At 47.7% G+C, this 20,450-nt stretch overlaps 1 protein-coding gene across 1 annotated transcript in view; it reads left to right on the top strand.

Annotated features, from left to right (window-relative positions):
- The first annotated feature begins 5,193 nt into the window (after window positions 1–5,193).
- LOC8024491 (serine/threonine-protein kinase greatwall) overlaps window positions 5,194–20,450 on the top strand; it is a 30,118-nt gene continuing 14,861 nt past the window's right edge. Inside the window, exons 1-8 of the mRNA XM_029991261.3 lie at window positions 5,194–5,529; window positions 9,876–9,931; window positions 11,147–11,250; window positions 11,354–11,445; window positions 12,035–12,174; window positions 17,887–17,975; window positions 18,954–19,063; window positions 19,676–19,892. Of these exons, the coding sequence (XP_029847121.2) occupies window positions 5,464–5,529; window positions 9,876–9,931; window positions 11,147–11,250; window positions 11,354–11,445; window positions 12,035–12,174; window positions 17,887–17,975; window positions 18,954–19,063; window positions 19,676–19,892 (874 nt within the window). The 5' untranslated portion in view covers window positions 5,194–5,463. The remainder of the gene's footprint in view (window positions 5,530–9,875; window positions 9,932–11,146; window positions 11,251–11,353; window positions 11,446–12,034; window positions 12,175–17,886; window positions 17,976–18,953; window positions 19,064–19,675; window positions 19,893–20,450) is intronic.

The raw sequence follows: 20,450 nt of genomic DNA, 5'->3' as shown, positions 1-20,450 counted from the left end.
GCTTCCTCCTCCCCGACCTTCCCTTTTCCCTCGCCCTACCTTCCGCAGTGCTTTGGTTGCGCGAGCCTGCGCGTTCACACTTGTGTTAGCAAGGGCAGACTGCTCCGGCTAAGGGCGAAGCTTAGCGTCACGTGACGTAAAGCGTAACGTCATGTCACGATACGCGTGACGTCATGACCCTATCGACCCGCTAAATTTAGCGGAAATTTTTTCGCCAAATTTAGCGGGTCGCTAAGGTCACGACGTCACAGCCACGTGTGACGTCACACGTGACATCACACGTGGCTGCGCGAATTGCATTATGGGATTTTAGGGGGTTTTCGTAGATCGTTTTTGGCCGTCCCACAACGCCCTCCGCAACCCGCTACGATACCCGGACATCGGCGCGCATGCGCAGTAGCAGGTTCTTCGTTGTGGAGGGCTTAGCGGGGGGAGGGGGAGGGGAGGGGGCGACGCGGTCGCGGTCAACGAAAACTCCCTTTTAGAGCGCAGCTCTTAGGGAAGGGGCCCGTTTCCGGCTTGAGCGGCGTCGCCGTCGCCGTCGCCGTCTGCGTAACCGCGCGGTGCATCATGGGAAATGTCCCATAATGCACCGCGCGAGCCCCCCCACCGGGGTCACGTGACCTCGTGGGGGGTCACGTGACCCCCCCCGAGGTCACGTGACTCCCCTGAGGTCACATGACCCCCTCCTCAAGGTCACGTGACCCCCTCCCCGAGGTCACGTGACCCCCCGAGGTCACGTGACCCCCCGATGACGTCACCGGCATCCACATCGTCATCGTCATCATCACTGATGACGTCACCAGCATCCACATCGTCATCATCACTGATGACGTCACCGGCATCCACATCGTCATCATCACTGATGACGTCACTGGCATCCGCATCGTCATCGTCATCATTACTGATGACGTCACCGGCATCCACATCGTCATCGTCATCATCACTGATGACGTCACCGGCATCGTCATCGTCATCATCACTGATGACGTCACCGGCATCGTCATCGTCATCATCACTGATGACGTCACCGGCATCCACATCGTTATCGTCATCATCACTGATGACGTCACCGGCATCCCCATCGTCATCGTCATCACTGATGACGTCACCGGCATCCCCATCGTCATCGTCATCACTGATGTCACCGGCATCCACATCGTCATCGTCATCATCACTGATGACGTCACCGGCATCCACATTGTCATCGTCATCATCACTGATGACGTCACCGGCATCCACATCGTCATCATCACTGACGACGTCACCGGCATCCGCATCGTCATCGTCATCATCAATGATGACGTCATCAGTGACGTCACTGATGTCGTCACCGGCATCCGCATCGTCATCGTCATCATCACTGATGACGTCATCAGCGACGTCACTGATGACGTCACCGACATTCGCATCGTCATCATCACTGGTGAAGCCATCAGTGACGTCACTAATGACGTCATCGGTACCCGCATCGTCATCGTCACGGATGACGTCATCAGTGACGTCAGTGATGACATCATCGGCATTGGGGGTCACGTGACCCCCAAGGTCACGTGACCCCCCCCTGGTTAGTTTACCCCCCCCCGTGCCCTTCCCTCCTCCTCCTCAAGAGCTGCGCTCTAATTCGGCGTTACAGGGAGTTGTAAGCGGCTTTCATTTTTTTTGGTCCAGCCGACGCAGGATGGCGCGTGCAACGTTTCATGGCGTCGGTTTCCTATCGGCGCATTTGGGCCAGCGGTCCTGCTGGTCCTATGATCTCCGGGTCTAAAGTGTGCAACTACCGCGCGCCACCATGCATTCCCATGCAGGGGTTTCCCCAGGAATTCAAATTAGGGGGGGGGGGGGGGGGGGGTAGGAAGGTGCATTCAGAAAAACAAGGGGGAAAGGGGTGTTCAGCCCCCGATGGTGCTTGTAGAAAAATCACTGTGCACATGATAGAAACGGGGCCCGAAAATCCGATGGTGCGTGTAGGGAAATCACTGTTCACATGATAGAGACGGGGCCCGAAAATCATAGCTTGTTTGTTTCAATATACTATCGAGGAATGCGAGAAAAAGCAACACATCCTTGCAATGTCATTCAAATAGCTGAGTTTCATTTTCGAAACCAACAAACTTAACAAAGTTTTTTGTTTTTGCTTTTTTCCTTTCAAAAAGCTGTAATTTTTTTTTTTTTTTTTTTTTAAGGTTTAGAACTAGTATCTGTAAAAATACTTTCCGTTAGGGTTCCACGCGCCGGGTTGTGGCGCGTTTAGATTTGGGCGACCACTAGAAAAAGGCGGTAAGGTAAACTTATATCTCAATACGGTCTAACCGTGCCGTAAAACTTTTATATATATATAAAAAAAAAAAAAAAGATCTTAGTAGGTGCTACAGGACGAGAAATGTCACTCTTGCATAATGCTTCAAAACAACATTAAACCGGCAAGGACCCCAAGCCGGCATCACTGGTGCTCTTTGTGCACAGGGTGTTGTTAAATAACAACCGCAAGGTTTCACCCAATACGAACTGTTTACGTGAGGCCGCGGGCAAAGCTCAGCCCGTCGGGAGCCAGTTGAGGTTACCCGAGCATCCACGTGCTTTAATTCCTCGTGCTCGTCTCTTTTTTCTTTTGGGTGTGCTTATTTTTCGTCTTGTCTGTTTACGTTCTTATGCTGCGCCGTTCCACGTGAGATTTATCGCCATCTCGTTGTCGGTTTTTCTGTTTCTTGCCTTCCCGAGCTCCGAGTCAGAGTTCAACTTACAACACAGGATCTCGGTTTGGAGCCGTACACAGGGGTGACATTCCTCATTCCTTGCACCGTAAACCGAGTATATATATATATAAAAAAAAAATCCTGTATTTTTCTAAAGCGCACTGAGTTAGTGCTCTGATGTTGCCCAGAAAGTTTCTAATCGAGACCATATATTTTATTCATTAACATGACTTATCCACGCAATCAAGCGAAACGTTCCTAAATAGGCAGATGTACCAATACAACATCAACTTTTTTTTCTAAGATGGTTATTTATATATTTATTTATTATTTTTTTTTTTAAAGAACTAAGCAAAAATTCCGTAAGAAAAAAAAAAGTTTGCATTTAGTGAAGGAAAATTTGAATAAGAGGTGTGTTTCAGTGCCGTGCAATGTCCTCGGAAATTTCCACGTGCACATGCACCCCTTCCCCAGCGCATGTGGAAGGGGCTATTCACAGTTGGCTATTCTTCAACAAAACGTGAGTGGTTGACACCAAGAGAAGGAGAATGTCTACGTTTTTTTCTGAAGTCCCATTAAACTTCCAGTTGTTACTAAGCGCCTGTAGGCCATAAGTGTCCTCTTTTTGTCCTCTATTTTTTTTGTGCGCTTTTTATTGTATCACGAAGCAACAATTGCACTTGAAAAGCAACCGACGCTGTCGCCATCTTACTGTTCAAAACAAGAGGTAGCGCCACAGAGATGTCTGGTTGTTTACGAAGGACGTTGCAACTTGAGAACAGTAAGAGACGGAGGAGAGCGGACTTCAGTGTTTGCTGTGATAATGTGCAACGAGGAAAAGGCTCCGTCTCCTGCTCTTGGCGAAAACGAGCGCCGCGCTGCACGGGTGATACAAATTCTGTGTCGCACTTTTGAATCATGACGATCAGCAGTTGCGTCTGCTCTGCATACGAGCCAAAATGGCGGCGCCCAAAACAATGTCGGGGAACGGAGTGCCGATACTCTAAGCGCAGCTCATTGAGTGGTTCTAACCGCCGAATTCAAGAACCTCACTCAAACTACAATCAAACTGAAGGGCCCCTCCACTTCCTCGAGGAAGCGGAGGGGCCCTTCAGTTTGAGTGTAGTTTGAGTGAGGTTTCTGAATTCGGCGGTAAGCCCCTCTATCCTGGGAAAAGTGGCGCCATTCATTGTTGTGGAAATGCTCGAGACACGTTCCGCGCGCCATTTCTGGGAAGATCATGGCGTCTGAAATCTAGCTCAGTGCTGCGCTGCGCCGCATCGATCTTCCCAAGGGCTGCACGTGGAACGTGCATCCACGCACCCTGCGCTGCGGTGAACTAGAACTTGCGCTACTTTTGAAACATCAAAGGGCTTTATGGGAACCTAGAGTCACTAAATAAAGCCAGAGCCGAATAAAGCTACGCTCTCAGAGTATCGAAACTCCCAAACTACGCGTCTGAAGCACGTCAGGCGCCGCCATCTTGGGTCCACGCACAGATGGAGGAGTTACTCTAGCTGAGCCAAGCCGAGCTTAGAGCGCAATCCTTTGATCCGCGTGTTTCGCCGACAACATCCTTGCACCTCCTTGCACGGAGCCAGCCAGCCAGCCATGGAGAATAGAAGGGTGGGAGAGGGCATGACGTCAGCCGCGTAGCCTCCACAAGCCACGCTCCCTTGACGCCTCGCCTTTTTCTCATTTTCCTTCTTACTCTCACCATATCACGTGACCATAGCTAGCCTTCGTCTAGCTACCTTCGATATGATAAAACCTACCGGACAGAGCACGCGCAAGCCTGCAAGAAATCTTCCTACCATCAACCATCCATCTCGCACGTGACATGTCACGCGCACCAATCGCCAAAGAGATCTGTGGTCACGCTGGACACAAAATCGTTTAAACTTTTTATGACTAGGCTTCACCAATATTGCGACGTGCCCCTCCTAGTACTTATAACCGCCTTGGAGCCAGCAGTAGCAGACGAAATGAGACGAAAACGCGTGGATGGATGGATGGATGGATGAATCCGGCTGAGCCCTTTGGATCGGGCGGCGCCACCTAGCCGCAAAAAGATCGGACACTGTTTCGGACGTTTCGGACCATAGAGATCAGTGTTTCGGACCCCCTCCGATGTTCAGATAACGGAGTTGATGTAGTAACGGTGGTAACGGTGTGCCCGACCAGAAAAGAAGCGGTAGCGCGAGGAACACGAGCGTACATTCCATCCAGTGATTCCATCGCTCGGGAGCATGGCCTAGACTCCGACATCCCGAAGCACGCGGAATCATCTCCGACCGTCCCACTCGTGCGGAGAGGGCGTAATCGGAAAAATTGCGGTGGCTGAGCTCACAGCGTCTGCGCAAGTTGCTGCGGGAGCTGCCGCACGACGCCCGTTTCCTTCCTCAGCAAAAAGAGGAAAGTGTGAGCTACACGCTAGGTAGCGCAAGCTGCCGCCCATTTTCAAAAGAGGTAGCTTATTGCAGCTAATTATTTATCCATACATAGAGTACGGTCGTACAGCTTACAGCTCCTATTTAAATCGCATGCTAGGCCCGACTTAAATAACTTGTTTTAAATGCCGTGGATTGAACGCTTAATCCACGTATTTTAGTTGATATTGTGACTGTCGCGTTGTTTGGGCCTAGCATTCGCGGCGGGCGTTTTTGTTTAGAAACAAGCTTAACAAAGACGGCGAAGTTTTGTAGAGAGTACCGCAACGCACGACCCGATTTTCGTTGAGAGCACTTTTCTACATTTCATTCGTTAAATGAGCATGGAAACTTCAGAGAACTCTCCACCAAAGAACCCATCTGGAGGAAAGCCATTCGTCAAGGCAAGTCTCAATTACTTTGTTTCTGGCATTGGAAGTCAGTTGGGGCAGCACTCCACTGCTTCTCATGAAACGGTTGCTGCCTCAATAAGGTTGGAAGCTGGGCTAGTTGGTAGTTGTTAAACATGATGAGATACAACAGCGCGAAAAGGTACAAAAGGAAGAGACAAAAACCGGGCAGGACAGAACGCTGAACTATGTATTTTTAGTGATAGAGAAGAAAGACTACGCATATTGTTCCACACGTTTACACGCACATCTACCGATGATATCTCCGCTTTACTGCACGCGCAGGACCTTCATTGTCAGTTTCAGGAATTCTAGCTCCTTACTGGACAGAGCCACTGACGCTGAGCTAATGCAGTTTTTTTTCGCCGCTGTAGATCTAGAAAGTTCCGAGCACTTCATGGGTCCCGTTTTCTTTGTGCCTTCCCAAATCGTGGTGGTATTGAAAGACGGTTCGCCCATGCACTCTTCACAGTGAACTGATAGGTGCCCTCTCAATCTGACTTCGAGAAAGTACTGTACCTGTGCTCACGGAGCCTATTGTTTAGGCAGCGTCCGGTTTGCCCAACGTAGGTGCGGCCACACGAGAGAGGAGTGCTGTACACAACGCCCGTTGCACATGGCACAAACTGCGGGTAACGTCTGAAAAATATTTGCGAGGGGTTCCAGGTACACTCAGATCTACGAAGACAGCTGGAGGTAGTAGGGAACTGCATTCGCTTCTTGCCAATCGATAAATAAACTTGTTTCCACTCTAGTCAACAAACCGTGCACCTGTCAGGTTTAGTTGATCGTAGCATTTTAGTGTGCACGGATGCACCTAAGTTGTCCGCACTCGTGTTAAGACCAACATGCAATTTTCTCCTGGTGAGCTTTTGTCCGGGTCTTTGAAAAAATGGGCGAGTTTTTATTTTGTGAGCTTTTGTGCAGTGAGCTTCTGTTTGGTGAGTTTTTGTCCGGGATTCCAAACTGCGTGGCGTGCTTCTTACTGCACGTGTTCTTCTTGATTCCCTCTGCCTTCATGTTGGCTCGGCGACAAATCTGACTCATTTTTTGTGGGGCTGAGAAAACCACTGGAATTTCATAGCGATGAAATATGATGAAATTTCATAATTTCATCATATTTTAAATTATGTGACACTCTGTGTACATGCGGGATGACCCCTGGCCGTTTCCTTTGCACACCGCGTTTTGTGGACTGGTTACCCTTTGTTCTTTTGAGCAGTGTGCTTTCCACGTCTGACAACAATGTCGACGGAAAGCACAGATTTTTGAGTTTGTCATTTTGCAACTTGAAGCTGTTTGCTAGAGTGTGGAAGCAAGATTTCTTGAGTGCTGAGTCTAGACATGTTAATGCAATGTTCCTCTTTACAATTTTTGAGTGTGTGAACATGTGGAACAGTGTGCATCGTCTTTATTCTTCTCTATCAGTGAAAATACATAGTTGCGAGTCAGCGCTCCCTCCTGTCCGGTTTGTCTCTTCCTTTTGTACCTCTTTGCACTGTTTTATCTCATCATAGTCACTGCTTCAGAGTGGCATAAATCTTGCGGGGGGGTGGGGGGGATTAGGATGATCAAGATTGGGAGAGGGTTTCGGATTTGGGATCGAAGCAGCAGTGCAACGTCAACGTAGGGAGAGCAAGGAGGGACTTGAGCCTGTCCTTTTCTTTGAAGAATGGCCTTGCACAACCAGTTGTCTAGATAACTTATTTTTTTTTTTTTTTTTATACACAAACTTGTGTTTACAAACAAATCGGAGTGCCCCTAGCGGACGCCACTGGTGCCGCACATGCGCGATGGGGGTGTGGGCAAGAAGCTCACAGTCGCCCATGAACAAACCATAGAAATGCGATGTTGTCGGCGTCGGTGTGAGTCCCCGCGCTCTTTTTGGCGTTGGAATTGTTGATTCTACGTCCTCCTAACGATGTCTGACTACTTGAGCGGCGTCGGCGAAATTACCGAGGTTCTTTACACCGCAAAACTTTGCGTGAATCGTCTGACATACAGTGATTCATTCCGCATAGACGCCGCAGAATGTACGCTAAAGCCTGATTCACATCATGAGATTTCGCTCGCAATTTTCAGTAGCGACGTCGCTCGGACTGCAAAAGCGTGAACCGTAGCTGAGATGTCGACGTCGATACTGAAAATCGGAAGCAGAATCTAACTAAATGAATCGGGCATAACAAGTCGGTGATGGCCACTGGTAACAATGATCAACATCTTGTATCTACTGTTTACGTCCAGCCTGCTTACCAACCTTCCAACTTACCTAAGTCTTTTGAGGCCTGCACTTACTTCTTATCGCAAGTACCGGGCCCACGTTTGGTCTACGGGCCGGTGTCCTCTAAAGGAGCAGACGAAAAGCAGAAACGTTTGAAAGAGCAGACGACAGTTCGAACGATCAGGCAGCCGTTTGAACTTGAAGACGCACTGAAGGTAGTCCGCAGGTGGTCTGTACAACTTGACGGTTTTCCGGTGTTCATTTTGGAACAAAACAAATAAATTTGATGACCAGAAGTATCCGTGAATTCAACCCAAAATGATTCCCGCCCAAGCAATCGTGGTCCGACTGAGTCTGGTTTTCCCTTTTCACAGCACATATCCACGTTCTCGGACGAACCGAGCTCATGAAAACTGACCTTCAAACCTTTCTCGACACTTTTGGTACAGCCCCAGTCGCAACATTTTGACGAGAAGGCAGGTTTTTGTCTGGTACCTTTCAAAACAACGCAGGAATACACGTCTCGCATGGGCACTTCCGCCCACAGCTCCGGACCGGAAGTGCGTCCGACGCGCCACCACCGCGGCGTGACGTAACGGAGATGAGTTCTTGTATAGAAATAACAGAAGGTACAGGCGAGCTGCTCAACTTTTATCATCTTGGAAGCCCGAACCCAAGGAACCAAAAAGGAGACAACACATACATGCGGTTTCGAGAGATGTGTGTGTCAACTCCTTTTTTAATTCCTCAGTCTCAAACTTCCAAGATGATAAACTTTTTTGAAATTTGCTGAACTTTTTTTTTAATTTTCTGCCTGGAGGCGGTGGGCGTATCTGTGAATATTGACAAAAAGTCGGACAAGAAAGTTTGAGCTGTTCAAGCTTTCGTATAACAAGTTACTTTTAACACATTAAAAAGTGCAGAAGCTTCCGCTAGGCTTTGCGCGTGTGACGAAATCTTATTAAAGGCGGAAAGCCAGCACAATCATTAATTAGCCAATTACAGTAAGAGGTATTCACTTGTTAATCTGCCATTTTGTTGGATGATGCCAGCGTGATTAGACTGCTTCTGTGCACTGCACAATCGAGGGTGTCGTGTCAATCATTGGAATGCTCACCTTTGGCAAGCACCAGACAGCTCACAACAACAGAAATATACACAAAATTGCGTCGGTGAATGCCCCCTACAGTTAGCTAAATGGGTGGGGAAAGAACTCCGACAAAGCTGACAAATTCCTCTTTGTTTATTCCAACTTGTGACTTTTTCCTTCTCTTCAGAAACTATGCTGTCCGCACGTGCACGTTATGTACGGACATCCTTAGAACGCGTGTAACATGAGGGAAAAACCTCTCCATGTGCACCCCGCCGACATTGCATGTGTAACAGGAGGGGGTTCCGCCAACCGCCGACGTTGGATGTATTTTTCCCCTAGGGCCGTCCCCATGTGGACACCTCTTAAATGGCAATAGTTGATATGCAAACTATTTCGTTCAGTACAGTTGAGCCTCTATTTTACGAAAGCTGATTTTACGTATTTCCCGATTTAACAAACTAATTCGGATCCCCGCGCAGCCTATGCCTGAACAATGACCTTCTTGATTTTACCAAGTTCCCAATTTAACGAAATGATTAGCGGGTCCTGGTGACTTCTTTAAATCAAGGTTCGACTGTATATACAGGGCAAGACTAACATTCACTTCTCTATTTTTCAAAATATGCACACCAACAAACTGTTATTAATTATTTTTTTAATAATTACGCATGCTATATGTAGAAAAAAGATTGTCATGTCACGCTGCAAATTATCCGTTTAAGTTATCTCCCTGTGATAATTTGAAATTATAATCGGATCCATGAATGGGGTATGCAAAGCCCTCTATAAAGTTTATTACTGTTAAATTAAAATTCTAAGGCCCATTTTTTTTTACTTTATTTTTAGTTTTTTGTTTGTTCCCTTGTGCTGCACTTGTTAGTTTTAGTGGTAAGAAGGCTTTTCTTCACACTGTGTTAACTTCACTACAATATATTATTTTTGTCTGTCGGAAAATCTTTGACAGAACGGAAAAGAAAAGCATGAATCGTCACTCCAACATTTTTTTTGTTTTCCTTCACTCCACAGCTCCCAAGCATCGACGATTTTGCCGTGCTAAAGCCCATAAGCAAAGGAGCGTTTGGGTGAGTGAGACTTTTTCAGCAGCTTACATTTATTTAATGCATTTATTCTGTTTAATGACGTCCTAAGAAGCTAAGCACCAATGCCTTGGAAGTCTGAAGAATGGGTCAGTGCATGTAGCTTAATAATTAAAGACTTGTTGAACTGCAGACCTAACTGAATAGTTCGGTGTCAAAGATCACTTCTTCGACAGTGCGCATGCTTCGGAGAAAGCACTAAGTTACATCATAATGTTTCATGTATGTCCTAGACCTGTTTGTTTCATGAATGTTTTCATGATGTTTCATGAATGTGTTCATGTCTTAGGCCCATTTGCTTTGTCTGGATCGTTTCTTAGCAAGATAAGTGGTATTTGAAGAGCGAGTCACGATGGAGAACGTACACACGAACGAAGTTTGATTTAGCGACAACAGCATTAGTTGCTATTCGTTGGCAAGGTGTGCAAGAAGATGAATTGTGGAGTCTTCGGCTTTGTATGTGCACCATTGGCATAGAGTAAAACACCTAGAGCTGGGATGCTAAGGCATTAAGACAATCTGTTGTAGGCACAAAGTATGCACCCAAAGTTGTGGTCTATGAAGGGACCTGTGTATGCATGAATTGTTGCTATTCATGGGGGCAACAGAGAGAAGGTTGTTTTCTTCCTGTGCTACTTGCAATGCTCCACCTCTCCTTTCCTTAGGTGCTCCTTAGCCACGGCAGCTTTTGTGCCATGAGCAGCAAGTCCAATTTGGATCCGATCCTACCCCTTTCCCCTCCTCTCGGTCATCTGGCTCCCAAGCCCCAGTACCCTTTCTCACAAATCTCTCACAGGGATGCCAGTCCGCTTAGAAATGCGCGACGCTCCAGAAACTTCCCTGATTGTACGGTTCATGTGCCTTTTATACAACTTTAGCTGCCGCCGGTAGAACTTTGGGTTGCCCATAACGACTCAGACTCGGAGTGCTTAGATTAATGAGCATTTCCAGCTGCTCGATCGGGGTCACGTGGTTTGCAATGCGAGCTGCAAGGAGGTGAAGAGTGCGTTGATAGTCTGCTAGCCTCTCCGCACACTTTCCTCCCTGCCCTGCGACAACGCGACGCATGCACAATTGCAACCAGCCTGCACAGGTGGTGTCCACCATTAAATTGCAGATGCCCTCTATGGTTTGAGTTGCTCTTTTTTAAATCTAGACTTTCTATCCAGACAAAGTGACGGTAGCATCCTCTTTTTACAGCAAAGTCTACTTGGCACAAAAGAAGGGCAAAGAGGAAGGCCAGCTCTATGCCATCAAAGTGGTTCAGAAGACTGACATGGTCCACAAGAACATGGTCGACCAGGGTGAGTCCTTGCCAAATTGATCGCCCAATCGTCGTCGAGACCGTTGTCTGGTTAATCTGCTCGGGTTCATTCTAATGGCAATTTTCTATTTTCTCGTTGGCAGTGCTGGCCGAGAGGAATGCCCTTGCCATGAGCCAAAGTCCGTTTGTTGTGCACCTCTTCTACTCCCTGCAGACAAGCGTCAGCGTTTATCTGGTACTCCGTTTTTTCTTATTGGACGTACACTTGTTGCACTGCTCTCCACCTCTTTGTCCTCTGCTATCGGACATAGACTAGCAGATGACCTTCACACATCTGCTAGTGGCACGACTGGCAGACTGAATTAGTGGCTGAACTAGCACAGGTGGAGGGGGGCGTTCACTTGTTGCACACTCTCCACCTCTATGTCGTCTGCTACTGCAAGTCAGCTGGCAGACGACATACTGGCGTCTGCTGGGGGCAGAACTATACTCCGCTTTACAACAATTTGGTGAGCTGTAAAGGCTGCAGCCGCCGCGTCCAATAAGAACGTTGGAGCAAGGCACGTGACAACACTCCGTGGTCTAGGCCACAAAGACCTCGTTACTTCCACAGCAACAGCGCCATCTGCAACAAAAAGTAGTCTTAGGCTTCTTTTTTTGTAACGTCAATTGAACTAGTACAACTGCATCGCTTGATTGAACTCGTACAACTGAGTCTCTATCAAGAATATATAAAAATACTCTCGGGACATACTGTTTTTGAGTAGCGAACGACATAGCTTCCGTCCTGTTGAGCGAAAGTCCTGGTTTGTTGGTGCGTTCAGGTGATGGAGTACATGATTGGAGGAGACATCAAGTCGCTCCTGCACACCTTGGGCTTCTTCGATGAAGGCATGGCACGGTTCTATGCGGCAGAAGCGGTGCTTGCCCTCGAGTACCTGCACAGGAGACACATTGTGCACAGGTGAGTGCACAAGCAGCAAAGAGGACATAAAGAAAAAAACCTCCCAGTCTATATCCTATGTTCTGGAGTTGGAGTTTCTAACTCACTGTCTTCAGAACAACTTGGCCTCTTTTGATGGGGAGTTGTTTGTGCAAAAAAGAGGTGTAATCACTGGATCAAGGGTGGCGCCAGTACTGTGTGATAATTTTCTTGCTTCGTGTGATAGGGCAATAGGAAAGTTGTTGGAACAGAATTACAGGCCCAAGATTTTTAGGTACGTTGACGATTTTCTAGTTTTAAACAAAGATCCTTTAGAGGTTGACGAGGATAATATGATCTGTGGAGTGCTTGAGGTTTTTAAGAGTTGTGCGAAAGGCTCAAGTTTTACGCATAAAACCGCAAGCGCTGGGTGCCTGCAATTTTGGGACCTGGGTCTTTTCTTTCACGATGACCATGTGTGTTGGGCGTTAGAGCCCCGATCAAAGAAAAAGTCGCTCCCATATGACGCGGCCCATTCCAAGCTCGTAAAGAGGGGAATTACCTCTAGTTGCCTGGCTGCCTCCTTAAAAAAAATCTTGCCCTCACAAGATGAGTTTTAGTTTTCAGTTGCAGCTAGACAGATAGCAGGATGTAAGGTTCCCTTCCCGGGTCTTCTGTGATGTTGCTGAAGGGTTGGTTAACAAGCAGAAGAGGCTTGTCAGGGGAGAGGAGGCTGAGAGTGCAAGGCCTGAAGTTAGACCTGTTGTCCTGCCTTATGTATTACATAAGGTCTCTCACAACCTAAAAAAGGTGGCGAATAAGTTTCGTATTCCTGTAGTTTCTTCCGCCCCAAACAAACTTTCCAAGCTATGCTAAAGAATAGACGATGCAGGAGTGCCGCGTGATGCAGAGGTGGTGTGCGGTAAGCACCATGCCACCAAGTTCCGGCAGTGTGCCTTAAAGGACACATGCAAAGGAAAAAAACATTTTTTTTAGACAGCTTAGATGGAAAAAGGATGTCATAAAACGATTTTACAACGAAGAAAAAAAATTTTTAGAGCTATATTTACGGCGCTATACGAATTTGTAGTTGGCGCTCGCGGGAGCCGCCGCTGGTCACGTGGTAGGCCCGCGCGCCGCCGCGCTGCGTCGCCGCCGCACGCTGAGCGTTCTGCGAACGCCGCTTCAACGCGTTTCTCCACGCCGCCGTCGCCGCCGCCGCACAAGTTCGTCTGCTTCGGGGCGCCGCCGCCGTCGTCTGGCCGGCGCACAGGTCTATCACGTCTGCTTGCGCTTTTTCAGGAGTTTCCTTTGGGCTTTAAAAGATACTTATTCATCTTAGTTTTTTGTTATACTTCAAACAAAGATGAATAAGTTACTTTTAGAGGCCATAGGAAGCTTCCGAAAGAACGCAAGCACCACGTGATAAATAAAGACCAGTCACGTGATAAATACAGACCACTTTTCCGCGGTGCCCGCGGGCGCCAACTACAAATTCGTTTTGCGCCGTAAATATAGCTCTAAAATTTTTTTTTCTTCGTTGTAAAATCGTTTTATGGCGTCCTTTTTCCATCTAAGCCGTTTAAAAAAAATGTTTTTTTCCTTTGCATGTGTCCTTTAAGCGTATGTTACCTACGAGGTCCCCCTGTCTTGCGGTAGGGTTTATGTTGGCCAGACAGGGAGGTGCATTAATAATAGAATCGGAGAGCACTCCGCCGCCATCAAGCAATCCCTGTCTGGCCACCTGGCTGTACATTGTGATAGGTGTGAGTGCCAGGCCAAGTTCAATAGTACCAAGATTGTGGGAAAATTGAACACAAAGTTGGAACGCGAGATACATGAGGCATTCGTGATAAGGACCCATAGCTCAAATCTGTATGTCAGTGCTCCTTCTGTTGTCCTGTCCGATAAGGAGCAGGCATTTATCGGTCATGCTACGCTCACTCAGCAGTGATGAGAGGCTTTCCAGGTGGTCAATAATGTCCATCATCTTTGCGCATGCGCGGTCTTATTCTTCATGTTATATGTTTCCTTTAGTAAAGTTCAGTTGCAAGTTATGCCTCATCCAGTGTACTTCTTTCTCTGTCCCTGTGTTTTTATTGGCGTATTTACCACCATGAAAGCATGTGGTTTTACGGCTCCGTGTCTGTGCACGAAATGCTCTTTTAAATACCTGTGCTGTGGCATTCGTTTACATCGCCTGCGGCGCCACCGTCGTACAGTCGCTTATCCCCATCAAGGACTCGCATATAGGCGCCTACACAATGTGCATCCTAACAGGCTTAACCCATCTGTACAAAAGAGTTAGTGTACCCACAAGATGTGTGAACAGGTTCCCTTTGGAGGTTCTAATTTTTTTAGACTACCACAAGACACAACAATGTGTATATATATAATTTTTTTTTTTTTTTTTTTTTTTAATTTTACACAGGACGAAGAGGTGCATTAGAACTTTCCCCGTCTTTTGTCCGAACCCATGACAATGTTTCTCTTTTTTTACAACTTTGGCACACGGTTTTGTCTAATGCTGCTTGCCATTCTTATTTTCGGGCCTTTTCAAAACGCGTGCCTGTTCACAAAAAAAGACAATGGGGGTGATTATTTTAAATGAGTTGCCCATGCCCACAGGTTGGTCCGACTAATAATAGTAGCAAAAAATGAAACATTTACAATTCCCTGTAGTGCCGAATTAGAGCTCAACTCTTAAAGGGGCGATGCAACAATTTTTGTACTTTGCGCAAATACCGCTTAAAACTGATCCCTGACGTTAATGACCTATGAAACACGCGTTCGTTTTTCACCCCACGCAATAGAAGTCCCAGAAAAAAAATTAAAGAAAAACGAGCAGCGTTCACCCCCTCAACTCGCAGCCAGAACAAGCGGCCACGCGATCTGGAGCCGATTATATGCCGCCAACGTTGATCATAGCCGCGCGCTGGGGTTGGCAAAGCACAGGACACGCGCTGAGTTCCAGACATTGTTATGGCTCGGCTATTGTGGTCGTTGCAGGGATTGGACACGGTCCACTACCCGAATGCATGTCGAGGCATCGATTGTCACGAGCCCAGATCGAATGCGTACGCAGTTTTCGCGTCCACTGTGTGAGCAGCATTTGAATATCGTCACCGCAAAGCTCAATGACGCATTCCCGGGGATCGTACTGTTCCATGCCATTGACCCCACAGCTCCGTCATCAAATTTCGCGAACGATCAAAAGGCGGCTTTGGAAGGAGAAGCTGAAAAAAAGCTCCGCTTTCATCCTTTGAATTCCGCCGTGACGAAGACGCATCTTGGTCAGTGGTGTTGCATTCGAGTATTCTTAGGTCCCACTAGTGCCAGGAAGCTGGTGTAAAGTAAGAAATATTCCTAACCAATGTCGTTGCACGGCCCCTTTAAGGAGAGACTGGAGGGGAGAGTCTGCCCTTCCTTTCCCTTTCCTTTTCCTCTTCTGCTCCCCTCCTATCGAGCGGAAAATTGCACCAAATGTCCCGCTAATTTTAGCGGGGAAATTTTTCCGCTGAATTCAGGAGGAAATTTCGGCTAAATTTTTTCCACCAAATTTAGTGGGAAAATCTTTTTGTTAAATGTATGGGGAATTTTTTCTGCTAAATTTAGCAGGGAAATTTTTCTGCTGAATTTGGCGGGGAAATTTTTTTGCTCAATTTGGCGGGGAAATTTTTCCACCAAAATTAACGGAAAAATTATTCTGCTAAAATTAGCGGAGAAATTTTTTCGCCAAAACTAGCAGGAAATATTTCCCTGCCAAATTTAGCGGGGAAATATTCTCGCTAAATTTAGGCACCGTCTGACGTCACAAGGGTGACGTCGCACGTGACATCACTCATGACCGTCGTGATGTCACGTGTGACGTCATTATGAGAACATCCCATAATGCAATGCGCAGTTATGCCGACGGCGACGCCGCTCAAGCCGGAAACGGGCACCTAAGAGCTGCACTCTGAAAAAGAAAAATAGATGCTTACTTCAGTGAGTATGGGACTATGAATAGCTACACTTCGTGCGGCATGGCAGCGAGCTGCCATGCTGCGCAATTTGTGAGCTATTCATACTGGCCGAAAATAGAGCGGGCCTTAGCAAGCTTGTGAAAATTATCTTCGAGCCGGGCCAGGTTGGGCGGGCCAGCGCCGGGCTGGGCTCCCAAATACCAGCCCGTGCTGACCTCTAGTTTCTCAGTGCCTCTACTCAGTGGTGCTACTGGTGGCACTCAAGTTTGACGGCGGTACCTGCATTGGGAATGAATTTTGTGGTAAGAAGAGGAAGGAAGAAATTTATTATTTAGGAGAACGTTGCAGGAAAGGAAGTTTGATCAGTAGACCGACCGCACAGAGCCGGAAGACGTGCTTGCGTCAACGAGGAACCCTGTCGATGCAACGACATGTCCCCGCGGTCTATTGGCGGCTCATTTAGGGTGCATTCGGAATCCTAATTCCACTTTTCGGTTGCCAGACACCCGCCAATGCTGGCTAGACCGGCGGTTTTAGTCGGCATCGCGGAGAAGTTTTGTGACCAGTAGCCCTGCCAGGTCTTGCCACCAACGCAGCTAAGCAGTTCAGGAGCCTACGAAGCTTGCAAACAGCAATTAATATACCGGGGAGCGATTTGGCCCTCAGTTACGCTCATCGCCGGGTGGCTTGGATTGGCTAAGTAGTCACTAATGGGCTAGTTGATACATTGTTCTTCTTGACAATAAGCGCCTCAAGACTGTCAGGAAGTAAAAGACACAACACTGAAGTTGCGTTTAAACTGAAACGACATACTTAGGGCAGGGATGGTGGAGAAACCCTGGCATTTCGGGGAAGCCCCAAGCTTCTAGGAACCCGGTTTGAGAACCCATGACTTGGAGTGTAAATGTTCCATCCCACGACTGTATTGCGGGTGCTGCCATTTTGTTGCCCGGTGCAGAGCAGGCTTAACTGGCGACAGATACAAATTCGGAAATGCGACTTCCCAAGCCTTCGATGCGATTTCGGGAAGCTCAGGCGACGTCGCGGGGGACCGTTTCACATTTGCGGAGGACCGAAAGCGTTTAGCGTAGTTTCGTATAAGGCCTCGGGTAACTCGTGACAAAGCGACTCAATAGCTAAAACGTTGTCGCTCCAAAGCGAACCTTGTTAGGCGACTGTGCAATCTGTCGCAGGTTCAGAACCACAGGACAAGCACCTCCCACATTCCCTCTGCTCACTGTTGTTGGTGGTTGCCCCCTCCCCATTCGCTCTCCCTCCAGCATTTGCTTCGCTAAAGTTGAAAGAGTGGAGGGATTTGTGGGAGGGGCTTTTGCTGCAATAGCGTTCGTAACCCATTTTGACGTCCCACTGTGGCAGGGTAGTGAAGAGAAATCTAGATGATATAAATCTCGCCGATTTGGCTACAACGATTTAAATTGGACAATTTTCCCCCAAAAAATACTGGAAATACTTCTCTATTTACCGTTTTTTCATAGTTGTCTGCTTCCCATCTAAATTGGGCAGCCATTGAAACAAAACAATGCATCTAGTGCTAAGAAAGTTACTCGTTTCTAGCTGAAATGATTTAAGTCGTGCAAGTGTGATTTAAATGAAGTGGATCTGATAGATCAAATAAACTTGATTTTCTGGATTTACTTTTTTCTTAAATTGATTTTTTTTTACCTTGCACTATGGCCTATTATTGCCCACTGGAGCAGTCTCTCTTTGACTGATCATAGGGAAACATGCAAGTCCAGTTTAATTGGTGTCATTTACCATGATTCTGCAGGGACCTGAAACCAGACAACATGCTCATCTCTCACACGGGTCATGTGAAGCTCACGGACTTTGGCCTCTCCGAAGTGCAGCACAAGCATCGTAGGTGACATTCAGTTTGTCTCAAAAGCGGAGCCACGCATGGAGCTTGGCGATTTGTTGGGTCGGCCAGCTCGCAAATCGGGAGACGTCATTCACCGAACGGGGGGTGTCAGGCCCGTTTAGCAAGCGCATCTTCTGGCCAACCACAAGCCCCAAGTAGTCTCCCAGCAGATGTAGCGAGCGAAACACAGTATAACCCCGAACAACGAGTCCGTTTCAGTATCGCAGAAGTTGTAGGTTACAACTCTCGGCGACAGGAGAGGCCGTGCACATGACAGTGTGGTTACGGGCATGTTCAGTGGTGAAATAAACGGACCTGGTCACTGAGGCATGTGCAATTTTCAGTTTTGTAACTCCACATTTCGTTTTTCTGGTCTCGTTTGCGAATGTAGTACATTGTTTAGATTACCGTCTTCTTGGCACAATAACTGCGGGAAGAAAGTGCAGCACTGTTTTTGCTCTTTTGCCATCGTAGTCACGACCAGGCCCTTGTTGACCTAGCCTTTTGTATACAGCTCTGCTCGAAAATAGGTGAGGCTTCGTAAGCGAGTGTTTTCTTTTAGTTTTGTTGACAACCAGCCATCCTGGTTCACAGTGGTTGGGGGAGTTTTTGCCGGCGTCTCTTGGCACGAGTCTCCGCCGCTGGGTCAAAGGCTCCCGAAGAGAGCCTCGGAAAATATTGGAATTTTTGTTTTTCAAAGAAGCATGAGTGGAAAGGGGGCTTTTTTACGGGACAGTAACGCACACTCGAAGCTGAGGAGACAAAATGTTTGGCAATTAAAAAAAAAACAAGGAATATTGTGAACAAATTTTTTATTGGTCGGCAAAGTCTCAGAAATGTTTGGGGCGTTCGAAAAACCAGTTACTGTACTCCCCCAGCTTTTCACAAACGTCTCCCGCTCGGCATTGGTGCTCGTCGATCTGGTAGAGTGTGCAATCTTTATGGTTCTTGTATCGATTGTGATGTACGGTGTGCAGTTGTCCTCCAAGATGTCCTGGGCACGCCAGCGGGGAGAGCTGCTCGAAGCGTGGTGTTCCCCAGCCGCACGCCGGGACAGCTCATGTCTCTCACATCCAGCCTGTCTTTTGTGAGTTCACTCTGTGTTCATAAACAAGTAAATGGACAAGAGTCTGCGACAGCATATATGGAACAATACACAATTGAACAATAATTCTACCCCACACGGCGAGCGCCGCTTGTCTCCGTTTTTGTTCTTTTAGTTTTCCGAGTGCCACAACCGTCGAAGTTGACGAAACATGTTTCTGTACACCAGCAAACGGACACAGCATCGGTGGCACTATATCTGGAACAATTTACGTAGTGTTACAGAACAGATATCAACAATAGCTCTAGCCTGTATTGCGAGCGCAGTTATAGAGGATAAAAACGCTAAAAGTGACGGACAAGTACCTAAGAGAAAGAGGAACACCACAGAGTGCTCTGTGGTGTCTGTCATTTTTTCACTTGTTCGTCTTTTTGGCCCTTTTATCCTCTACAATGAATTACCGAGCAGCGCAAGTACATTCCTCTGACGAGCATTGTTGCTCTCCATTCCCGTATCATCAGAGTCGACGAAAACGTTTGCCCGTGTTGCAGGAGAATGCTCTGACAGCGTGACGTGGGAAACATTTTCGTACTGCTACAATGCGTAGTTCAGCGGCGTGGTTGTAGCGCCGTCGTTGCCGTCTCTCGTTCTCAGAGTGCTGCCAGGCAACAGGTGAAGTTCCCCGAGCCGAGAGTCCGATCCAACAGGTTACCCGGCCAGTCCACGGACACAAGCATGCGGCTCCGCTCGTGCCGGCGTCGGCTGCCCAGGGGTTCGGTCGAAGTCATGGCTTCCCCCAAAATGGCTCTCGCCAGCCCCAGGCCCGTTGCCCAGAAACGAAGCATGGCGACTTCCCCGCTGCAGCTGTTGAGTGCGTACCTGCGAGGTCCTTTTCTTTGAGGTCTGAAGGGACACGGAGGCCTCTGACGAGACGTTTATGTGTGTTATAGACCTTTTCATCTCAGTAGTGACCTGACCGGTGGACAGAGGGGGCTGACTCGCGCTGCGTCATAAGGTGGCTTCGATTTGGTTGGTTTCGGTTTCAGTGGGCTCGCAATGGTGTTGGTGTGTTATGCCGTTTTTGCTTAGTTTTGTGGTATAAATATATTCCCTGTGGTACAAAATCAATGATACAGTGGTAATGGGCCAATTTGAGAAGTACGACATAGTTACGAGCCTTAATTCGGGACGTTTTTACGAGCGCCTTCATCTGATCACGTTCTTCATTTGGCCAGGTTCGGCGACAAAACGACTGAAACGATGCCGAGGAAGGATTACGGATGTCTACGGCCATATTGGACGTACCCGCTGATACTAGTTTGCATACAAATATACTAATGCATGAAGGCACAGTAAAAAAGCAGGTCGACGACCTGGCTAACACTGTGCTGACTTGCAGAAAGCGGATGAACTCGCAGTTGCAAGTTCA

Source organism: Ixodes scapularis, unplaced genomic scaffold (assembly GCF_016920785.2).
Source record: "Ixodes scapularis isolate PalLabHiFi unplaced genomic scaffold, ASM1692078v2 PGA_scaffold12__126_contigs__length_90152505, whole genome shotgun sequence".
In the NCBI taxonomy this organism is placed as follows: Eukaryota; Metazoa; Arthropoda; class Arachnida; order Ixodida; family Ixodidae; genus Ixodes; species Ixodes scapularis.
The sequence above is the reverse complement of the archived record's forward strand: the minus strand, read 5'-3'. Positions and strand labels throughout refer to the sequence as shown.